Source organism: Leptinotarsa decemlineata, unplaced genomic scaffold, assembly GCF_025532065.1.
Source record: "Leptinotarsa decemlineata unplaced genomic scaffold, Ldec_3_MD MMD2_tig00000199_RagTag_RagTag, whole genome shotgun sequence".
In the NCBI taxonomy this organism is placed as follows: Eukaryota; Metazoa; Arthropoda; class Insecta; order Coleoptera; family Chrysomelidae; genus Leptinotarsa; species Leptinotarsa decemlineata.
This window is the reverse complement of record NW_027412544.1, coordinates 16,298,193-16,320,715: the sequence shown is the minus strand read 5'-3', so window position 1 is coordinate 16,320,715 and position 22,523 is coordinate 16,298,193. Positions and strand designations below refer to the sequence as shown.

Genomic DNA, 22,523 nt, shown 5'->3' with positions numbered 1-22,523 from the left:
AGGAAATAGAGGCCTAAAAATGCATACATGTCTGAACATAATTTCTTGCAAGCAAGTAGGTCGTATCAACAAAAACACAAAATGTTTGTTCATACCTGAGATGGAATGTGACCTTTAGGTGTCTAAGTTCTTAGACAATGTAGACTTCAAAGTTTCGAGTACATTCCAACATAAATCCTAAGACAGTAGATAATTGATTATCTCCCTTGAGATGGTCATACTACATCCTTATACTAAATGAAATGTTCAATTTCTCTGTCGCAAATCAAACAGCTCTGCACATTCTTTTTGTTGTATGTATTTTTTGTAACAGTCCTCACAGCTTATTTTATATATCCCCGAATTTTCATTTTCCAATATCTTATCTTTAGGGTCACCTAACATTTGTTCAAGTTAGCAAGACGTTTTGAAGGCTACTTCTTCGTTCAACTTTTTGAAAATACGATCTAATCCGTTAGTGTATCTTGGTTCATACTTGTCTACAGCATTTGACGAATACCTGTTGATTTCAGCTGTATCCCTTATGACATGTTTCTCGATATGGTACCTTTCATTTTTCATTACTCATAGGAAATACAAGCCTATGAACAAAAAAGTTTAGACCATCCATTTTGTGTTGTGGATAATGGTCTGAGCTATCGGGAATATATTTAATCGTACTGTTATTGTTTCTTTAAACATAAAATTCTAGACCCTGGTTACTACTAATTGCTAGGACATCCAGAAGTAGCAACTCTTGTTTTCAATCAATATGTTTACTTGATATTTAGGGTTCTGTTGTTCAGAGTTGAAATAAAATCATCTACCTTTGATTCCTTTGTATCAGAAATCGCAAAATATATCGTCTACATCGTTCGATTGATGACTTATTTATTTTGTAGAAATTCATGTTGAATATAGAATAAAGAAAATAACTTTTGTCTAGTTTCTACTGTGTTTATTTATTCGTTACGACCGGTTTCGGCCATTTTCAAGTAACTTTGTCGTAGTTACTTGAAAATGGTCTTATAAGCCGGTTTCGGCCATTTTCAAGTAACTTTGTCGTAGTTACTTGAAAATGGTCTTATAAGCCGAAACCGGTCGTAACGAATAAATAAACACAGTAGAAACTAGACAAAAGTATTTTTATTATTCTATATTGAACATCGTCTACATATTGGATCCACGTCAGTGGAAAGTAATCTAACTCATCAATTGCTTCCAATTGAAATCTTCTCATAAACATATTAGCTATGAACGGGGACAGTGGGTTTTCTGTTGCCGTGCCTTCATGCTGTCTAAAGAAACAGTTGTTGAACCAGAAGCAATTCTGTTCCATGCAGATTTTTGTTAATTGCATGTAGTTTTCGATTACTTCTCCCTCAAATAATCAATAGTTTTAGGTATAGGGACACTTGGAAACAACGAGGATAAATCAAACGTTATTAAAATCTATTCATCTCGCAACTCCACATCCTTAACTTTCTTCATGAAATCATGTGAATTGACGACAATAAAATCAATTGCGGGATTGAGAGTGTTTCAAACTGGTTAAAACCATGTAGAAATTTTATTAGTCAATTGTCACTGTCAATTTTATTAGTACTACTATTGGTGACTATCAAATGGACCAGCAAGACTAACAGATGAGTCGTACACGGATTTTTTGCGAGATCATCTTAATAGAAGTACCCATCTTAAGAAAAGAAGTACCCATATTTGTCAATATGTGGCTTATGCACGACGGACTTCCAGCTCATTTAGTGTTCTCGCTCGCCTCTCCCAATCACTGAATTGGCCAGCCCATAGTCGCGATACGAATCCTCTAGATTTATATTTATCTGAAGGCTCTGGTTTATGAAACTTCTGTACTTCTGTGAATGACTTATTCTATTTGAATAAATTGTTTTGTTGACAACAATTTAGAAATGTATTTCAAAATGTTGAGTTTTTCATGCTAGAAAATATTTATACCCCTTAGAACATTTCCGAGAGAGCTGAGCCCACGGATTTGATTGTTGTATTTGAGTAATTCATTAATTAAAGTCTGTTGATGATTTTAATTTGGTGCTGAGATCGAACGGAATATTTTTATACTATTCAGAGTCTGCAATGAAATAAAATATCATTTACATGCTTGCAGAAAAATCATATCAAAATCGTAAAATTTTTGAAATTGATATTTTTCTAGACCTTCAATTAGATATTTCGTTTCTTGGTATTATTGACCACTGCTCTACTTCGATTAAGTTTCTCGAGTTTCAAGGGTATGAATGATTGACATCATCAGGAGTTTAGATTTTGTACTCCTGAAGGTTCCAATCATTCTGAAAAATAACAGAAACAATGAAACTAGTCCTTAAACTCTCTCGGTAGTAAGATGTTTTGGTTCTTTGTGAGAGAAAGACTCGTTAGTTTTTCTAAAGATAACATCATATGAAGTGACTTCAAAATTCATTCAAAATGCTTTGGTCAGGTTATATACAGATATTCATATGTCTAACCGTATTTTGAAATGTGAACAATGAATAATACGTATTCCGTTCTTGGAGCATCAACTCTAGTAAATCCAATATGTATTTTTTTTTTTCAGTTATTTGGGATAGAAATAGATCCGGAGTACGGCGGAGCAGGATGCAATTTTATGACCACCATTGTAACGATTGAAGAATTAGCCAAAGTCGATCCTGCCGTGTCAGTACCAGTTGATATACAAAATACTCTCATAAATGCTGTGATAATGAAACTAGGAACTAGAGAACAGAAAGAAATATACTTAAAACGATTAGCAACGGATACAGTAAGTTGACGGCTCATAGTAAGATGGTAATCAGGAAAGTAGTTATTCTAATATGGACCTTATAAATGATTTTTGAATTTTCAGAAAAAATACTTTGAATAATGAAGCGATAAATGGTTCATTATTTTCATCTGTCCAGTGAAATACTCCTATCTACAAGGAATGTAAAATAACATTCATTTATTTTATTTATTTATCTATCCGCATCAGAATACTGGAATTGAAAAATTGCAAAATGCTTCTTTTTGGGTTGCGCCAGCTTTTATTTTACTGAAATGTACAAAAATTCAAAATTTTGTATCTAAAATGTTAACTAAATTTTACCAATACATTTCAGAGATTTCACAAATAAAATCAATTGGTTACATGAAAAACTATTCAGCCTGTTTAGGTTTCAAATTTTATACTCAACGACTATTATTACCTTCAGGTGGCTAGTTTTGCTTTATCGGAAGCTTCTTCGGGATCAGATGCATTCTCCTTGAAAACAACAGCTAAAAAAGATGGTTCTGACTATGTTCTGAATGGTTCAAAAATGTGGATTTCCAGTTCAGATATAGCAGGAATTTTTTTAGTAATGGCAAATGCGAATCCTTCAATGGTAAGTATTTAAGTTATTTACAATGTTCATTAATTCAAATCGAAATGCCTCATTTTTTATGTAAAATTATGAATATAACTTCACTTATTATCTCATTTGAGATGAAAGTCATAACCCCTTATCTCTACCACTGTTATAAATATAAACTTCACTTATTATCTCATTTGAAATGAAAGTCATAACCCCTTATCTCTACCACTGTTACATCACATCAATTGTTTACTAAGGTACTCTTCAAATTTAAAACAATCTTATCTTTTTGATGTTGGAACCTTACATTATTCTTTAGAAAGATCTTCAATACATTTCCAATTTCTCAAAAATCTCGTATGTTTATTCTTTCAAAAATCCACATTCTGATCAGATTTCAAAATGGTGCAATTGCAATGAATCAGAAGCGATTTTAAAACACGTTTAGATAGTGATTAAAATATCATGAACAAGTATACAACAAACATCTAACATTGTTGAATTCATTTGCAGTAAAGGAGAACGTTCCTAGATAGTCAATGATTAAATTTCGTTTGTCAGCTGTAATCAGTAGTTTGGTGCCAAAGAGCTGTGTTGTGATAAACTGAGATCATTTTATGAAAATCATCCAAAAAATCTACAGAAGTACAAAATCAGTGCATACCTACACTTTTAGGAATATTTCCGTTATACCCAGATAGAAATTTTAGTCAGATATAATTCTCTCATACATGGGGTTTAAAATTGTAAATCCATTAAAAATCATGTGATTGAATTCAGGACCATTAGATAAATTTAGACCTAATCTGGTGCAGTATGGACGTTGTTATAGTGTATATTTTGAAGGCGCCAACTCTGCATTTTTAGCCGGGAGAAATGAAATTTCATAGTCAGCCCTGCAATCCATTTAGACGCGTTGCCAAGACGATATATACCTTCTCCCCCTACCCCCACTAGCACCTTCATCAAAGATATCTCTATCTGAAAACACACACCATATTACTGGAGATTAATCCCAACACCAAACCTTTATTTTTAACACCTCGACACGTGTTTCAATCACCAAGTGATGATCTTCAAGAGGATTTTTAAGCTGTTTAGTTTAATCTTCCTCTTGAAGATGTTTAGTTTAATAACTTGGTGATAGAAACACGTGTCGAGGTGTTGAAAAAAAAAAGGTGGTGTTGGGATTAAATTCCAGTAATATTCATTACTACACCAAAGGTTCCAAACAGTGTATCACAAGTACACTTAAATTGCTTGAAAGTTACAAGAAAAATCACGAACAAGCACTGAAGAGTGAATAATTGGCTTTATCATGGTGCTAAAGTCATAAATTGTTTTTTCACAAATCCGTACGTTTTTTCGGATTTTTTCTCATAAATGCCGTTGAACTTGTATTACAAATTGTAGGTAGTACTGATTATTGACCATTAGACCTTGTGGCAAGAATCCATGATTTATTATACCATAAAATTGAAGAACACAGTTTGACCGCCCTTGTCGAGCCATTTTCGGTTTTGGCGAGTCAGAATCGTCGTTGACTTCATTTAGAAACTCCATTCGCCCCCGTTTGTGTAAAAAATTCAACAATTTTGAAACAAATTTTGCTGCCACGTCTTTCATATCCAAATTTCATGACATAAGCCAATCGATATGCCAACATCATTAACGATTTTTCGGATTGTGATTCGGAAATCGTTCATAACCATTTCTTTCACTTATTCCACGTTTATAACGATTGTTCATGTGCTGGGGCGTTCGTCATTTTCAACGTCTGCATGGTCATCTTGGAAACGCTTATACGACTCGTAAACTCTTAGATACAAATTCTTTGATCCATTTTTTTCAACAAACGAAAATCGCCGATCTCGTGAAAACACGTCTAACCTTTGCGGCAGCTAAAAATTTTATCATGTTTCATGGGCATCTAAATAAACATAAAAGAATGATGATTAGATCCCCCTAAGCCGTGAAATTTAAAATTCCCGTGAACATACCTCATTTAAGGGGTCAGCATCCAAATTGATTTGGGAGCTTCACATCACATTTCAAATTGGAGCAATTTGTCTCATTGGCGACCCTTCGTTATCAGTAACAACTATAGAATAGCCAAATGAATAATTTATTGTTTCTTGAAACTTCACAGTTCTCTAACAAGAGTTTATTTCTTGATACATAATGAGGTAAAAATAGCATACAAAAGTACATGCACAGATACAAATAAAAGGGAGTGTCTTAGTGGTGGCCCGAGTATTTTGAGTTGTATTCGTTGAGAACGTATGCTCTCAATTTAATGATTTTATGCACGTGTTCATTGATAGAATTTGTCATAATAAATATAATGTGTAAAAGCTTTATTGAGGTATAAATAGGGCACTCAAAGAGAATGTGATGAATTGTCTCATATTTTTCTTTCTTAAAAATGGTACAAAACTCTTTCGGAGTCAGATGATAATTATTGGCATGGCACTGGCATGAATTTATTAGAGACTCTGATCTATGCTAAGATTCGTGTAAAGTATATTGGCATTGTAATATCTAGATAACTCTGACGATTTTGAAAAGATATTTTTATAATTTGAAACGTAAAACTAACTAAACGACGACCCATCCTCTTGCAGTAGTTTGGACAGGAAAGTATCTAAGAATTTCTTCGTATTTCTAATAACAGTGTTATCATTAATATTGGACCATGCTACGTTGTAGTCTTTAAATTCGAAAAAAGCTTCAATCTGTCCAGGGCAGCTGTATTAAACACAAAGTTCCTCAATGTATTCATTGATAATAGGCTGAAATTTGATGAACACCTTGAACAACTGAAGAGTAAGATCTTCTTAGGATGTTATGCAGTTAGAGTGGTTTCAAATGAGTTGGGTTTCTATGTCGCAAAGACCGTTTACCATGCACTTATTGAATCTCGACTACGTTATGGAATACCTTTTTGGGGAGCATGCAACTCATCCCTCCTCTCTTCTGTATTGATATTACAGAAGAGGGCACTAGGATGTATCTGTAAAGTCAAACCCAGAGAATCGTGCAGGAATTTGTTCACTGCCAATAAAATGTTAACAGTCATCGCACTTTTCATCTTAGAGACAGTTTGTCTTATTTATAAACATAAATCGAAGTTTAACTTTGCTTCTACTCCTTATGCTACTCGCAATAACAATTATACCTTTAGACTTCCCATCCCAACTTCGAATTTAATCAAGGATTCCATATACTATAATGGTGGTAAATTGTTCAATCATTCACCATTAGAAATGAGATCTGCTAATTTAAGCAACATTCATTTCAAAAAGGCGGTGAAGAACCCACTTGTTGATAGACCCTATTATAGTTTGGAAGAGTATTTTAGTGAATACTTTTAACAATATATTAGCAATTTATTTTTTGTACTATCACTTTATACATGGTGGTCTTTTATCTATACATTTTAAGAACTTTTTTATATTTACATTTATACATTTGTGGAACTTTTTTGTATATACATTTATACTTTTATAGTACTTTTTTTATATTAACATTGTATTTTTTGGACTTTGTCAATAAGATGCAAATCTTCGGACAATAAAGTATAATTTGATTTGATTTCAATGCTTGTTACTTTCCATCTGGTATATTTTAATAACCTGATTTATTGACTGTTTAAAAATTGTGTAGTTTCTAGTATGAGTCCAGTTTCTAGTAGTCTGAGATATTTTCAGTACTCTTACTATTTTTCAGAAAATTTAATTATACTCATTCAATGACCGTTGTATATCTAACTCCCTGAACTTGTATAAAATTAGTCACAATACTTGGTACTATTGAGTCAAGAAAATTTCATATGCGATGTCCAAGTTGCCCATTTTGGTTTTTCTTGGAGGGACGACAGATTCAATAGCATGCTTATCTTTCAACACAAAGGTAGATAACTCTGAGATGATATCAACAGTTTTCGTTTTGTATAAAAATTTGCTCTTTGTCAGTTTGCAGTCCGTGTAGTCTTTTGTTTTATTCGACATTTAGTTGTACAGGCACAGGTATCTGTGATATAGGGCGAACAAATCTGAGTTAATATTACGAGTGTTTTGTCAGCTCCTCAAACTGGAGGCCTTTCTTATGATCGGTCAGTATTCCAGGAATAGTCAGTAGTAAATTCGAACAACTTCATAGATTCCTTGTTTGTATACTCCGTGTAGTAATTATTCATAATCAATTTTCAATTAAGAGATTGAAGTTTTACTCTTATTATGCTACAGCATAACTGAAACCCAGAGGCCAAACTAGAACAGTCGACCAAACAATAATTTTGATTTGTTTGTGACATGAATTCACTCATTAATTTCAGGGTTACAAAGGGATCACCTGTTTCATAGTGGATCGAGACACCCCTGGACTGAGCATAGGAAAACCAGAAAAAAAATTAGGAATGTGTGCCTCTGGAACGTGCGCAGTGAACTTTGATAATGTACGAGTGCCTCAATCTTCTATCCTAGGAGAATTAGGACAAGGTTACAAAATAGCTGCAGGTTTTCTTAATGAGGGAAGAATAGGCATCGGCGCTCAAATGATAGGACTGGCTCAAGGATGTTTTGATGCTACGATACCGTATACTCTTGAGAGACAGCAGTTTGGAAAACCTATATTTTCTTTCCAGGTACTTTCATATAATCATATTAAAAACGCACCTAAAAAATTCAATGACTATACATTGTAAAGACCTATCTTCTCAGCAGTGACAGATACTGCATTCAAATAGCGGTGATTCAATAATTAGAGCTAATTACTCACGTTAACCAACCAGATGCCTTAGAAGTATCATTGAGAATAACTTAAGCCTACTAAATATTCACTTTTTCTATAGTGTGTTTTTAATTGCCACTAGAAGAAAAAGTTTCATTGAATTTGATCGGCTATGGCAATAGTCAATGAAGCATTGAAATTGACCTTGATTACAAACAATCTGTAACTTCGGATTTACTTGTTTGCTTAGACAAAAGCGCACTATAAAAATTTGCATGTCACTGTGACATAGGGAGAAATAAACGCCAAAAATTAACAATTATGTATAACTGCCTATGCAAAATTGTCAAAAATGCATCATTTGGTCTTTCCAACCTTGTATTAAATTGCATGTCTTTTTATTCTTGGAAAACCCATTCACAAAAAAAATTGTTGAAAATCTGTGTATTTTCTTGGTTAAAAAGGCAAAAAACATGCAAATCATGATAAAACACCCCCAATATCTAAGGAATGATATACCAAATTTGCACCTTTTGACCTCACAAGAAAATTAAAATTGAAATTTGGTAATTGAAAACTTTCAATGAATGAATATTTAAAACTAAATTTGTATTTCCAACATGTCAAGTAGATTCTAATGGGGCGTTGTTAGCAATGCGTTTACCAGCCAATCACAGTCGTTAATCATCTGACTTCACAATGCTCAGCCACAGAAATTGTTTTTTATCATAGAATGAATCTGTATTTTCCCAATTTTGTAGACATAAGTGGACCACTTATATAATTAGCATTCATTAAGTAGGCTCAGTATATATTTTGATTATTTTATGTACGTAATTTTCAAACCAAGAAAGAATGTAGTATCGAAAGAGAAGATTATAGTGAATTTATTGGTGGAAGGTTTGACTACTAATAAAATGCCAAAAAGCATACACAAACCATTAGGAATTTGTCGAATGAATTGAAACGTCTACTTAAAAAATCCCCAGAGAAAATTTAACAACAGCCAAATCACAAAGAAAAAGTAGAATTTGTTTAAATTGAAAGGGTTATATTTTTAGGTGTGATTAATTTTTGGGAAAGGAAGTTTTTGGCTTTCTACTACTCCATCTTGCTACAAAAAAAGTTGGAATCTTCCAAACAAAGGAAGGAAACAATAAATTTTTAAAGAAGTACCTAACTCTATACATAGATGTGTAGATCATGCAAAGAAGTAACTTTCGGACACAAACTGGAAGAAAAAGCCCTCCTGAAATAGCTACTTTCATATAAACATTGAATTAAGCAAAAAAAAATTCTTTCGAAACAAATACTTTTTAATGAACACTGAATTATACAAAAAACTTTTCTCTACTCCGTTTGTATTCCAAATATGCATTATGGAATTGAATCAGATATTTACAGGATTCCTACACAATATACTAAATGAAAGGAAAAAATTTTGCCTACTTGAAACACTGTCATCCCCACTGGTAGACATCAATGTTTTGCCTTAAGACACTTGCCTTAGGGCTCTTCAGTACCAGTTATCCAGAGATAACATTATGAATATGAATGAATTGTATGTTTTTGCTCATGTTATCCAGAATGATACTGAAGAGCCCTAAGGCAAGTGTCTTATGGCGAAACATCGATGTCTACCAATGAGGAGGACAGTGTGCCATGTAAGTGAAATTTTAACCTTTCATTTAGTATTTTGTGTAAGAATCCTGTGAATATTTGATTCAATTCCATAACGAATGTTTGGAATACAAACTGAGGATAGAAAATTGTGTTTTGTATATTTCGGTGTTCATATAAAAGTGTTTATTTCAAAAGAATTTTTCTTCATGTAATTCAATGTTTATATGGAAGTAGCTGTTTCAGGAATGCTTTTTCTTCCATTTTGTGTCTGAAAGTTACTTCTTTGCGTGATCTACACATCTATCTATAGAGTACATAACTATGATTGGAGATATGATGTAAGCTAACACTAAACTACTCAATACATGTTTACTTTGATAGGATTATGATAACAGGAGGTCTCAGAATCAAATAATAATTTTGGTTTCCAAGTGGATCCTCCATATACCCCTTTTTTAGCATTTATTTATGCTGACCGTGGAAATTGTTTGATAAATTTTTCAATATTTCATGAAATTGGTACCCAGTCTCCTAAGATGTAAAACATTTTTTTTGAAACATCAATGGAATAGTTTATTCAAATTGATATTGTATTGCAGTATAATGTACAGATAAAACGCGTTAAGGTACCCAATAGACAGTATTCCCAAAACAAATTTCAGTGAATGCCACTGTTTTGCCACACTGAATATTCCAATCAACCCGGAGCTGTCAGTTGTGTTCAAAATATGGAGGGTTAGAGAGAATTTAAGGCTTAATGGGACTCTATAATGCTCTTGGGAAATTCCTCAAAATATTCTAACTCGGACAATCTAAGTATGTTCTTTTGATATGGTGTGAAAATTTTACCAAATAAGTTTGTAGAATATTTGGATTGTTTATTGCTCAAACAAAAATTGTTTTCAGTTTTTAAGTTGAGTGAAAAATGTTGATATGGTTACAGCAGATGCTCGATATGATTGCAACTGTTATCCCACATTCTATCTGCCAAAACGATCATTTGGAGGTACACCTGGATGAAAGATAGACGAGGGTATTAAGTCCCATTTCTCAATTATTTTTTAGCATTTGGAGGACAGAATCAGTTGACTTTGCGCGAACTGAGAAGCCAAATAAAATATCCGCCGTGCGATGGTGAAGGAAAATTTTATAGAAAAGTACAGAGATGACATATTCATTACTAGTCGGTTTGGTCCACTATTTCCTTGAATAGTTATCGACCACTTCTCTACTCTTGGTATCGCGAAAAATTTCGTAATGAACGATTGAGGATCGTACATACAGATATTTAACCTCATTTTGACTATTTACTATTTATGCTTTTTGTTATATGTACAAGAGAATATACCCTACTCTACACTGAAAACTTTACCATCACAAATATGTCACTGGGTTATTTCGCTATTGAACTTGGACTAAAACTGACGGAGTTTTATAAGAACAATAAAAGAAAACAAAATCGGGGCTGATGAGCCGTGGTCATAAAGAACTTGTAATAGCAAACGTTTTACCTGCTAGTGCAATAGACATCATTAGTGGTATATGCGTTGACTGGAAAGTCTCAGTAATGACTGACTGGCCAACTCTTCGTTCTCTTGTATTTATAATTTGATGTTAGTGATGGTGGTTTGAGTGTAGTGTTCAGGCAATTGCTTGTACTGATTGGTATGAGTTGTTGACAGGTATGCTGCTGGTGAGATGTCGATTGGAGTTGTATTCTACCAGTCCATTTCTGGTCTTCTTGAGTACTGCATACCACTTTTGGTTGAAGTCGTGTGTGTTAATACGATGAACTCGACATGATAGCAGTTTCTACGTATTTTATTACGTGGTCTGTTTCTGCTGGAACATGTTTTGCAGTTGCGGATTTCTTAGGTTGCATAAGACGACAGTGAATTCTTGTATCCTGGTGTTGATGCTGCGTTTGGTTGTTCCGATGTGAACTGAGACACAAGAACAAGGAGTCCAGTAAACACCGGCGGATTTCTGAGACTCTTTTTCGTCCTTGGCTTATCTAATAGTGTAGCTTAGTTGGCTTGGTTTAAGCATTTTTTGAGTGTGATCTGTGACTTTGTTCATGTAAAGACTGTGCCTACCACTGGCGGCTGAATCGTGAACGAAGTTGGAGTATTTCTTCTTCTGGATAGTACTTAGATACTGTGATCAGTATGAGTAGGTTTGCAATAAGCTGTGTGACCTACTTTTCCGTCAGTTTTTCTGTTGACCAAAACATCAGAAAATGGCATCCTTCCTTCATTTTATTTTCCATGGTAAACTGGGTGCGAGGATGAATGGAGTTGATAATGGTTAGAAACTGTCCAATGCTTGTTCCACCATCATCTCCACCATCCACGGTAGCAAGTCAGCAGTTAGGACTAGAATATCAACATATCTCAGCGATAAAGCTTTCTATAGCGTAGAAGAGTTTCTGGGCTCCTGATTATATTTTAAAATTATAATTGTACAAACCTCAACTAAATTCGTTTTGTAATTGTTATAATTGTACATTCTTATTATACTCTTTTTTATGCAGTTGTACCATATTCCCACTTTATAATCCCTTTGTCCGTCCCTATTTTTTATTTTATATATATATATATAACACTAGATATTGTATTGTCTATATTTTATCAATTTTAGTCAATCTACTTTATATACAATTTTTTTTTTTTGACTAGTCCGATAAGTTACATATTCTGTAGTTTTCACCACACAATGTGTATTCTTTTGTGATGAATAAAATGATTCTGATATAAATACGACTGATGCCAGTCAATTGTTGCCATGACTTCGAGAAATAACCTTCGTCCTCGCAATAAATGCATATACCACTGACGATGTGTCTGTCGCAAAAGCAAACCAAACGTTTGGTTCTAAAAGTTCCATTTGATAACGGTGTATCAGCTCGGATTTTGTTTTCTCAGATTGTATCCGAGTTATTTGATATAATAATAATAATAAAGGTCTTTTATTAATTTACAGTTATATTCATATATGTCAACAAAAAAAGAAGTTAATGGGCGAGATTCAGTATGGCAATCGGCACTGGAAGATACAGACTGACATCTGTTCTTCCACCTAACCCAAAACAGACTACTAAATGGCAAATCAGAACAAACACCAAAAAAAACAGTGCCAAATCTCAACAAGGTGTCTTTTTGAATGACGCAACGAAATTTCTGATATACTCTTTTGTGTGTACAGCTAATATGAAAAATGTTTTAAGAATTTTCGTCGCTAAATACTATCGAGACTACAGCGATTTTCGGAGATTCAAACTCAAACAGAAATTTCAAGATTATAGACTACAAACTGTGATTTTTGTCAACTCAATATAACTTTTTCCAGGAATGAGGTTTCTTCTATAGTTGGCACAAGTGAAGCGGGAAATATTTGAAATATCAATATTTTGCTGATGACCCAGTATTCAAGTAATGCAACAAATTGCAATTGGTAATTTTATAATATGTGTTTTTTTTATCATTTTTTATAAAATTTATGTAAAAAATATGCAAAGCATAGCTTTTTATAATCCTGTGAATTCAGTTAATAGTTTTTAGGAATAAGTAATGAAGAAAAGCTGAATTATATTCTAAATATTGTAATTTTTGTAACTAAAAGTTCAAGTTGCATAATTAGAAATAAGATATTTCGTTTTGTGTGAATTTAATTATATTTACTTACTGTGTTGATCGGAGAAGCAAAAATTGTGATCGAATCTTAAATGACTATGAATAAATTATTGAACCTTACCTGACAGGAGTTTAATAATAGAGTTCAGTGTTATAAAAATGAAGTGGAAAACTTTAGTCATACACCAAAAGATAGAACTAAGATTTACTTTTGTTATTGGTCAAAGTTATCTTCATTTTGATATATATATTACCTATCACTATGTTTTCATTTTGTTTTTGATTCAAATTCAAAAAGTTGATGGTTATTTTTTGTTTTCCAGTCCATGCAACACCAAATATCTAGAATAGCAACCGAAATAGAATGTGCCAGACTTTTAACATACAATGCAGCTCGACTCGTCGAGGCAGGAGCACCTTTCACCAAAGAAGCCGCAATGGCGAAATATTATGCAGCTGAAGTTGCCCAAAACACGTGTATTAAATGCATAGACTGGTTGGGAGGTGTCGGTTTTACGAAAGCATTCATTCAGGAGAAATTTTATAGAGATGCTAAAATTGGCAGTATTTATGAAGGAACATATAACGTTCAGATGAATACAATAGCAAAATATATAGAAAAAGAATATAAATCATAGTAAATAATATGAATGAAAAACGAATCTGTCCTTTTTAAAATTAATGTCCTGAATGGCAGTTATTGTAAGTTTTTTATACCTTTTAGTACAACAAAAATAATACCAAAGTACTTTTGGAAACAATATGAGTAATAGTTATAAAGAACCTGTAAAAGTTAGTAAATACCCCAGACCGTTCATAATGTAATAGAATAACAACAAAATGTCCATACTTGAATGTTGTTTTTCTCACTGCCATCGAAACGTTTGAAAATTTTCAGGTGTTCATCGTACACTGAAGTAATAAAAAAGGTTCCCTTATTTTTATATATGGAAGTTTATATTTTTTATATGACGAGAAACGAGAGTTGAGAAATTTCTTCGAAGAATACTTCTCAAGATTATTCTTTTAAAATAATATCAACTTTAAATATGCTCAATTGAACCTTATATGTTACTTATGAACGGACTGACCCTTTACTTGATGAAAATTTATAACACTATCCATGATAATGATAACCATTTTCCCAACATTTTTATTTCTAAACGTGTTTCGCTAACACTGTAGCTTCTTCATTAAAAATGAAGCTACAGTGTTAGAGAAACGAAAATGTTTCATCAGTTCGGACTTCCGTTGTCTAATATAATATAAATTTTATTGAACAAAAAACTGAAATAACAAAGAAATAACATATAAGCAACAACCAAAAAAAAAAAATTAAATGTTGACAAAAGCTGAAAAATTAAAAATTAAATATATTATTAACAAACAGATAAATTTGTTTGGTTGTTGCTTGTATGTTATTTCTTTGTAATTTCAGTTTTTTGTTTAATAAAATTATTTTCGGTTAATCTTCTAATTTTTTTTTCAGGGATTTCAAATCAATTTATATTATATTAGACAATGGAAGTCTGAACTCATGAAATATACCACGAAACATTGTCAACCACCTTCAAACAAACACGAAAACGTTTGTAAAAATTTTTTAATTAATATCATGGATAGTTATATGTTGATCATACTTATAATAAAGCACTTCGATTTGAACTTCGTTTCATTTGCAGGGAAATTGTTCCAAATTCATTGTGAAATATACAGGGTGGGCCATCGAAAATTTGACATCGAGATTTTGGGTACTAATCTTGCAATTCCGAAAAAACGCTTAGACAGGTCGATTTTTATTGGAAGGGGGACAGTTTTTCCCCATTTACAGCGTCGTCACTTCAACCCCGGAGCAGAGTGGTGAACAACCCTTGGAATTTTAATAGGGAACTGGGGGCGAGTCACACATCGTTTGAAAGATCTTGGAATTCTCTAAACAACAGTGTACATTTTTTTTTAATTTGGACGAACCATATTAAATTTAGAGTTGAAGTTACTTACTTTATTCTCATGTTAGCATATGCTCAAAATGGGCACCTCCAGCTTCCATGCAATAATAGAAATTCTGCTGGAAACGTTCTCGAACATTGTGGAGCATTTCTGGAGTGATTTGGCGACATTCATTTGTGATTCGTTTCCGTAAATCTTCGAGTGATGCAGGAGGAGTACAGTAAATTCTGCTTTTCAAGCAGAAAGTTCTGGTGATCGTGGTGGCCATTCGATAGTGCTCTGCCTCCCAATCCAGTGATCCGGAAAAGTCTGATCTAAATACTGCCTAACAGGCAGAGCATAGTGCGGAGGAGCCCCATCTTGTTGAAATATTAACAGATCCTCTCGATAATTGTGGTCATTTTCAATAATATCAGTGAGAAGGGGATTAATAGTATCTTCCAGAAGCTCCAGATAACATTTGTCCGGTTAAATTGCCTTCTAAAAACAATAGGCCAACAATACGGTCCCTAAAAATTCAAGCTCATACATTTAATTTTTGTGGACATTGGATTTTTGTGCACTTCATGAAAAATGTGAGGATTTGAATCAGCCCAATAGCGACAATTATGGCGAATAACTGTGCCATTTAGAAAAAAAGAACATTCATCACTGAAGCAAATGTTGAAAACAAAATGTTGATTTTCCACTGCTCGTTCACTAACCAATTCACAAAATTGCAAGCGTCGATCGAAATCGTCTTCATTCAGTTCTTGCGTTAATTTAATCTTGTAAGGATGCATTTTGTGGGTTTTTAAAATACGCCGAATGCTATAGTTCGTGACACCCCGGAAACAAATGCTAACTTTCTTGTGCTAAAAGTATGGTCAAGCTCAACATGGCCCAGAATTGCCTCATTTGTTACTGGTGGTTCGATTTGTCGTTTTTTATTTGCAACAGATCCAGTTGCGCGAAATTTTGCAATTAAATCGAAAACATGCTGTCGCGACACATTGTTTTCATGTTGTTGATTGAACAGTTCAGCGGCTCTCGCAGCACGTCTATTTTTCCATAGTACAGTTCATTGAACTCAACCCTCTCTGCAGATGTGTAAACCATTGTTTCTTTAGCAACACTTTACGGCACTCACTACTAGTAATAATGTAGATATCACTAAAAAAATGTACACCATTGTTTAGAGAATTCAAAGATCTTTCAAACGATGTGCGACTCGCCCAAATATGATGAATATCTCTTGCCCAGGCAGCCCATGCAATTCTTTCTTTTATGCATAAAACATCCGATTTTGATGCCATCTACGATTAACAACTAACAAGGTCTTACCTTTTAACGTGTGATACCTAGTATTTGAATAAAAGTTGATATTTTGGAAGCATATTTATCATGTGGAAGGTGAAAATAACCAAACTCAACTTGTTTCTTTGTTAGAAATTGCTTTCAGAATATTGAAATTTCTGATTGATTCGGCCGTTACTTGATGAAGATCCATAGTAATTTCATAAACTAACCTTACGATTTGATCTTCACGAACTTTATTTTAAAAAAAAAATCTATAACATGTTTCGCTATCGCAATAGCTTTTTCGTAATACAAAAAAGCTACTGTGATAGCGAAACGTGTAGATATTTTTTGAAAATAAAGTTTGTGAAAATCAAATCGTAAGGTGTAGTTTGTGACATACTGAAATTGTTGTATTCTATATGCGCCTGATACTAAAATATACATGTCAATCACTGTTTGGAACCTTTGGTGTAGTCATGAATATTACCGGAGTTTTTTCCCCAACACCAAACCGTTATTTTAACATTTGTACACTTGCTTCGATCATCAAGTGATCATTTTCAAGAAGATCAAACTGAAATATACACGTTTTGTCAGGAGTAGAGTCTGAGACTCAATGAAATCTTAAAAAGGAAATACCTCGAACTACACTTTGTGAGAAATATTCTAGAAAGTGGTGTTCTTGTGAAATAAACTTCCTAAGGAATTCCAAATGAATATACTTTACAGCTAGTGGAATATAGCGTAAATCACTACTTTTGCACAGACACCACATGAGTGCTTGTGATCTCCATAAAAACACCCCCCAAAGCATTGCAACCACAATCCTATACTAAGGAACTATTTCAATCTGTCATGATCTCATTAGTGGTACTAGTTATTCTTCTTATTAGTGGTACATATGGGAAGACCACAAAAAACGTGAATCACATACCTGTTTTTCAACTCAAATTCATGGACAATTTGATTAATAATTTTCAAATTATACCTGCAATGGTAGCGTCATATATAGACACAAGATTTGTCCTAATTGAGAAAAAAGGAATAATAGGAACAATTGGACGGTCAATGGGCAGTAATAGGAAACAAATAAATTCATTTTTCTCAAAATATAATCAATAAAACTATGTTACAAGTAAGTTTGTAGTACTAACACTTTTAGAACTAAGATGAAATTTTCATTTAGGATCATGGGGAAGTTTAAATCCTACCATCTTTGCAGTTTCATCAACACTTCTTTCTCCTTTCCCGTGATATTCATTATGAATTTGTTCTTCTAATCGGGAGCTTTTCAAATAACACAAATAGGTTTTTGCTACAAATTCCATTTCTTCTCTAGCCTTACATAGTTGTTGATCTGTAGTTTTGTATTTTTGAAATTGTTCCAATATGTACTGAAGTGCCAAGTTGTTTTTCAAACTGCATTCAGGTAAGCTTTTACGTAGTTCGGAAATTATCTGCCTGAGCACATTTATTTTTCCTGCCATTGCTTCAAAATTTTGTGAAAACAAATTTAAACTGGAGATTTGCTGTCGTTCTTTGTAATAAATTCTATATCCTCGATATACTTTGGTTCAGAGTTTATTTTCCATAAATCCTGAGAAACAACATTCAGTTTTGGAAATACATGAATGGCAAGATCATTGAATATATCGTGGTATTTGAAATTATTGATAATGGGATACTCTAATACATAAGGTAGGATTTTAGAAATATACCCAGCACTTTGCTCTAGAGTCCTTCTAGAGCAATTACCAACAATTTTATTGAAACTGTTAGCGATAATTATGCAAGAACTCAAGTTATGGCTCCAATTAACCCAAAGCAAATTATTAGTCAATTGTTTAGGACAGTGAGGTAGAAAAAACAACACTTTATTTTCACCAAGGGTCTTATGTTTACCCTCCAAGTTTTCTTTCAACACTGTGACATTGAAATAACCCAATAATTCAATATCATTTTTTGTAAATATCGGATCATATGCAGAAATAGTTACATCAAAAAGTGTTTTCAAACAAAGTATGAAAGCAAATTGATACCTTGATGTAACACACTCACCAATTCTACCTAGGCCAAGACAAACTATCTCGGCTATTGCTGAATCATTCAAAATGAAAAGTCCCTCTTTCAAAGATGTACATACAGATTTGAAAAGATCCGATGATAATACTTCTGACTTAGCTTCACAGATTTTCCTAAAAACAGTCATTGTTAACATTTTCATAAATAATATAATAAATACAATCTACTTGAGGAAATATTCCTTGTCCAATGATAAACTTAATGAAGTATTCGTCTTGATATCACATTTAGTCTGAGTGATCCGTCCAGTTCTATTTTTAGAATTTCTGCTTTTATATGAAACTTTCAGGAAGCCGTCAACATCAACATCCATTTATACTCACTAAATGGTATGTATCCCTTTTTTATTCAAAAGGCAACACAACACTAACATAAATATGACATGACTAAGATTCCTAGAAACCCTGGTGTTGGTAACGCTTAGATTTTGTTTTGAACTTTTTGAAGAACCACCTGTTGCTTTTAACAACACTTACGAGGTTTTCCCAAGATGGCGCTATTCTGAATTGTTCGAGTCCCCGCTGAGTCAGTCAAATTAATTATTATCTGTCATTGTCAAAAAGAATTTTCAACTTTTGGTATTTTGAAATTGATATTTTTTGTCATCCCAATCTTTACATTGTTCGCATTTTTTATTATAGTTTTCGTTCGTTAGTTCTCAGTTATTTTAGTTTGGTTACATTTTTCAGTAGTAATAAGGAATAGTTTTATATAGTGTATAAGGATACTTTTTGTAAAATGGGACAATTCTGTATTTTGTGTGAACAGTGTAAAAATTCGAGTAATCATCTGTATTCAGTGTCAAAGGTAAATGAAACATTTTATAATTACTGTCAATCCACCACGGATAAACTAAGTTTGTATCAGCCTACACCAAAAACCAACTTCATATTTTGAATAATCCTTCACCCTTTCAAATCCACCTTCTGCTACTAGAGTATCATTACTTTCTTAATCATAATATCAAATTGAAAATAAACATTCACTTATGCTTTTTTAAATACAACTTAATACCTAGTTGCAAGAAAAGTCTACTCATAGAATCATAGATACCTACAGATGAATATTACAGTATGCAGAGAGATTTATTGCATTTCTACAGAATTATTATGAGAAGTAAGTAAGTTTACAGTTACATGAAATTTAACATCCATTTAAAATATAATGATATTAATATCAGCATAAAATTTAAAACTAATAAAAAATTAAATCTATATCAACAATTAATAAATCATAGATTAAGTTTGAAAATCACTCTCTGAGTAGGGCTCCATGCCAAACAAATAGTTCCCCAAGCCTAACAGAATGTTGTATATTTTTGAAATCTTGTGGAAAATTATTGTAGAAATCGAGGGTGTTGTTGTATTGTGGACTTGTATAAAAAAAATATATTGGGTGGTTAAAAGACTACTCATGTATGATGAGAAACCTAATGCTCTCTTAAATATATACTCGTAGTAGTTGATTGCATATAGAATTCCAAGCAACCAAACAGTATGCTCTTTTAACTTTACTTGTTCTCAATTGGTGATTTGAATGGTTTTATTTGTGCATTGTACCTGATCAAAATCTGTAATTTATAGGATGAAAACAAGAGGAAACTGTGGATGGATGCTGTTAGGAAATATCTGCCTGATGGTGCTTTTATTTGCTCAAAGCATTTAACCATCCATTTCATTGGTGAGAAAAAACTATTGAAGGGTGCCAAACCATCATGCGAGTATTCAGTTTCTACAGCACTACCTATAAATCCTATCAAAGATTTGTATATTTTTTTCAAGGTGCACTTATAGAGAAGTACTTAATTGTACGAATTTCAAGAAAACGTGCACCATTTCCAGAACCAGTTTACTAATAATTTCTGTAGTTGGAAAGTATCCGTTGAATAAGGTATCAAAAGCAAATTTGATCACATACAAATCAAGAGAGAACACTTGGTGTTATCAAAATGATAAATATCAAATTATTCATATATGAAATGATAAATAACCCCTTCTAGCTTTACCTATCTACAAAAAAGGTTCTTTTCAACCGGCTGTTCTCTAACGGTAACCCTGAGAAGTTCGCAGTTGGAAACAAACACTCTATGCCATTCATTTCTCTTGAAGATAAAAGATTGTTGTTGTTTTCAGTTCAACTCAAGCATATCAATGTCCTTTTACAAATTTCATATAAGGCTCATAACGGACTTTAAAAAGAAAGTTATTGATAACATAATATGAGAAGAGATATTTATGTAACCATTATTTAATTGAATCATGTTGAAAAAGGGATATGTTACAAATTGTCCAAATGTGTGGAGTTTAGTTATAACATTTCATATTATTTTTCATTTCAATGATCGCAACTGCTGTTTTGTTCAATATTTTACATCATATTTTCCCTTGATACCTTTCATAAAAATACATTATTATTCAATACGGGCTAATATGTGCTAATATCATTCTATAAATAAAAGGTGATAGTGGAAGAAAGGGGTAAAGTTGAAGAACATTTTCTATAAATGCCTGATTCACAGAAAATTAACTTTACCCTCTATTTTCTGAAATTTCATGTTTGTCAATATCTGTGTAAGCTTACTGCTTACACATGGAAATAATAAATACGTTGTCATTATTATAAACAGCCTCTTCTGAGAACATAATAAAAAAAAACTGTATCTTTTAGAATCTTCTTGTGAGACGGTTATAATTAAATGCCAGTAGGAATTTAAAAAAAAATTAATGAAAAAGTTGTTATCGAACAAAGAGTTATATTTAGCTTAGAATCGCACGTTGAAAGGTAAGATTTCGTTAATCCCTGTTCGCACAAGTTTCGAATTCTGAGGGCTGCCGTTCGTAGGGGAACGACAGCTGGTTTACAGAAAAACCAATTTTAACAAATACCATTTTAGTTTTTTGTCCATGTTTATTTACAGGGATCTCAATTTATTCAGTTTTGTTTACAATAAATTATATAACAAAGAAAGCTTGTGCTGTAACCACTTATACTACTACTACTATAATTATTATAGACACATTTATATGTGTTTAATGAAGGACAAAATTAAAGTAATGAAAAACATTTGCATGAGTAAAGAGTGAGATTCTTAAAAATATTTTCATCATCACAGAAGAAATTGATTTTATCAGAGAGTTATTTTCAAGTCTCAACATTTTAGATGTTGGAGATGGAGAATGATACCCATAGTTAGTTAAGTGATATGGTGTAATAAATAGCTTTATTTGTCTGATGGACCTTTGTGGAACGTTGAAAGTTATAGGGGAGAGAATTTCCGGACAATCAATGAAACCAGATATAATTTTGAATAGATAAACTAATGATTTAATGTAACTTCGATTCTGAAATCAGCATGAAATATTTCTAAAATTGAACTGAATGTATAAACCCATCCTGTCTAATTTCGTAATAGTTAGTTTCCTGGCTTTGCCCTGATCATTTTCAGTAAAAATATTTGACTGCAACTGAGACAATCATATTCAGTTGCGTTGATGAAGTAATCTTAGAGAATAAAGTTGATACTGAAATTAGTTTCAATGAATATCTTATGAGGAGTACTTCGTCAACGCCGCTGACTTTCGTAGTTGCACTTGAAACGTTTGGAGTTTACCAAAGAAGACAACAGCAAAACCCAAAAACCAACCAAAACATTGAAGTCAGTCATGAAATCATACTACATGAGCTGTTGAAAATTATTGATGAAGGATGCTGAAATTTTCCCAGATTCAAAGATTGATTTTCATTTTTTTATAACTGGTTTTATTTTTCAGTTTGCAGTTGGATTATCCAGTGGAAAAAACTCCGTTTGAAACATGAACAACTGAAATACTTGAATTCCTATATTTAGTTCTGTGATCAGTTTTTTCAAAGAATA

The 22,523-nt window shown here is 32.7% G+C and overlaps 2 protein-coding genes across 6 annotated transcripts in view; one reads left to right on the top strand and one right to left on the bottom strand.

Annotated features, from left to right (window-relative positions):
* LOC111506372 (short/branched chain specific acyl-CoA dehydrogenase, mitochondrial) overlaps positions 1-15,001 on the top strand; it is a 34,897-nt gene extending 19,896 nt beyond the window's left edge. For both annotated transcript variants that reach the window (XM_074173065.1, XM_023161423.2), the window contains exons 5-8: positions 2,573-2,779; positions 3,210-3,380; positions 7,687-7,995; positions 13,660-15,001. In XM_074173065.1, the coding sequence (XP_074029166.1) occupies positions 2,573-2,779; positions 3,210-3,380; positions 7,687-7,995; positions 13,660-13,974 (1,002 nt within the window). In that variant the 3' untranslated portion in view covers positions 13,975-15,001. The remainder of the gene's footprint in view (positions 1-2,572; positions 2,780-3,209; positions 3,381-7,686; positions 7,996-13,659) is intronic.
* LOC111506371 (protein FMC1 homolog) lies at positions 1,659-19,038 on the bottom strand. Of its 4 annotated transcripts, none has more exons than XM_074173067.1 (3): positions 18,817-19,036; positions 18,626-18,762; positions 1,659-2,306 (listed from the first exon to the last, which is right to left on the bottom strand). In XM_074173067.1, the coding sequence occupies exons 1-3, from the start codon at positions 18,960-18,962 to the stop codon at positions 2,302-2,304; spliced, it is 288 nt and encodes a 95-aa protein (XP_074029168.1). In that variant the 5' UTR covers positions 18,963-19,036; the 3' UTR covers positions 1,659-2,301. The 4 variants fall into 4 exon arrangements, with proteins under 4 accessions (XP_074029168.1, XP_074029167.1, XP_023017189.1 ...); XM_023161422.2 differs by lacking the exon at positions 1,659-2,306 and adding an exon at positions 17,995-18,164 and having other exon boundaries at positions 18,817-19,032; XM_074173066.1 differs by lacking the exons at positions 1,659-2,306; positions 18,817-19,036 and adding an exon at positions 17,662-18,164.
* Positions 19,039-22,523: the final 3,485 nt, after the last annotated feature.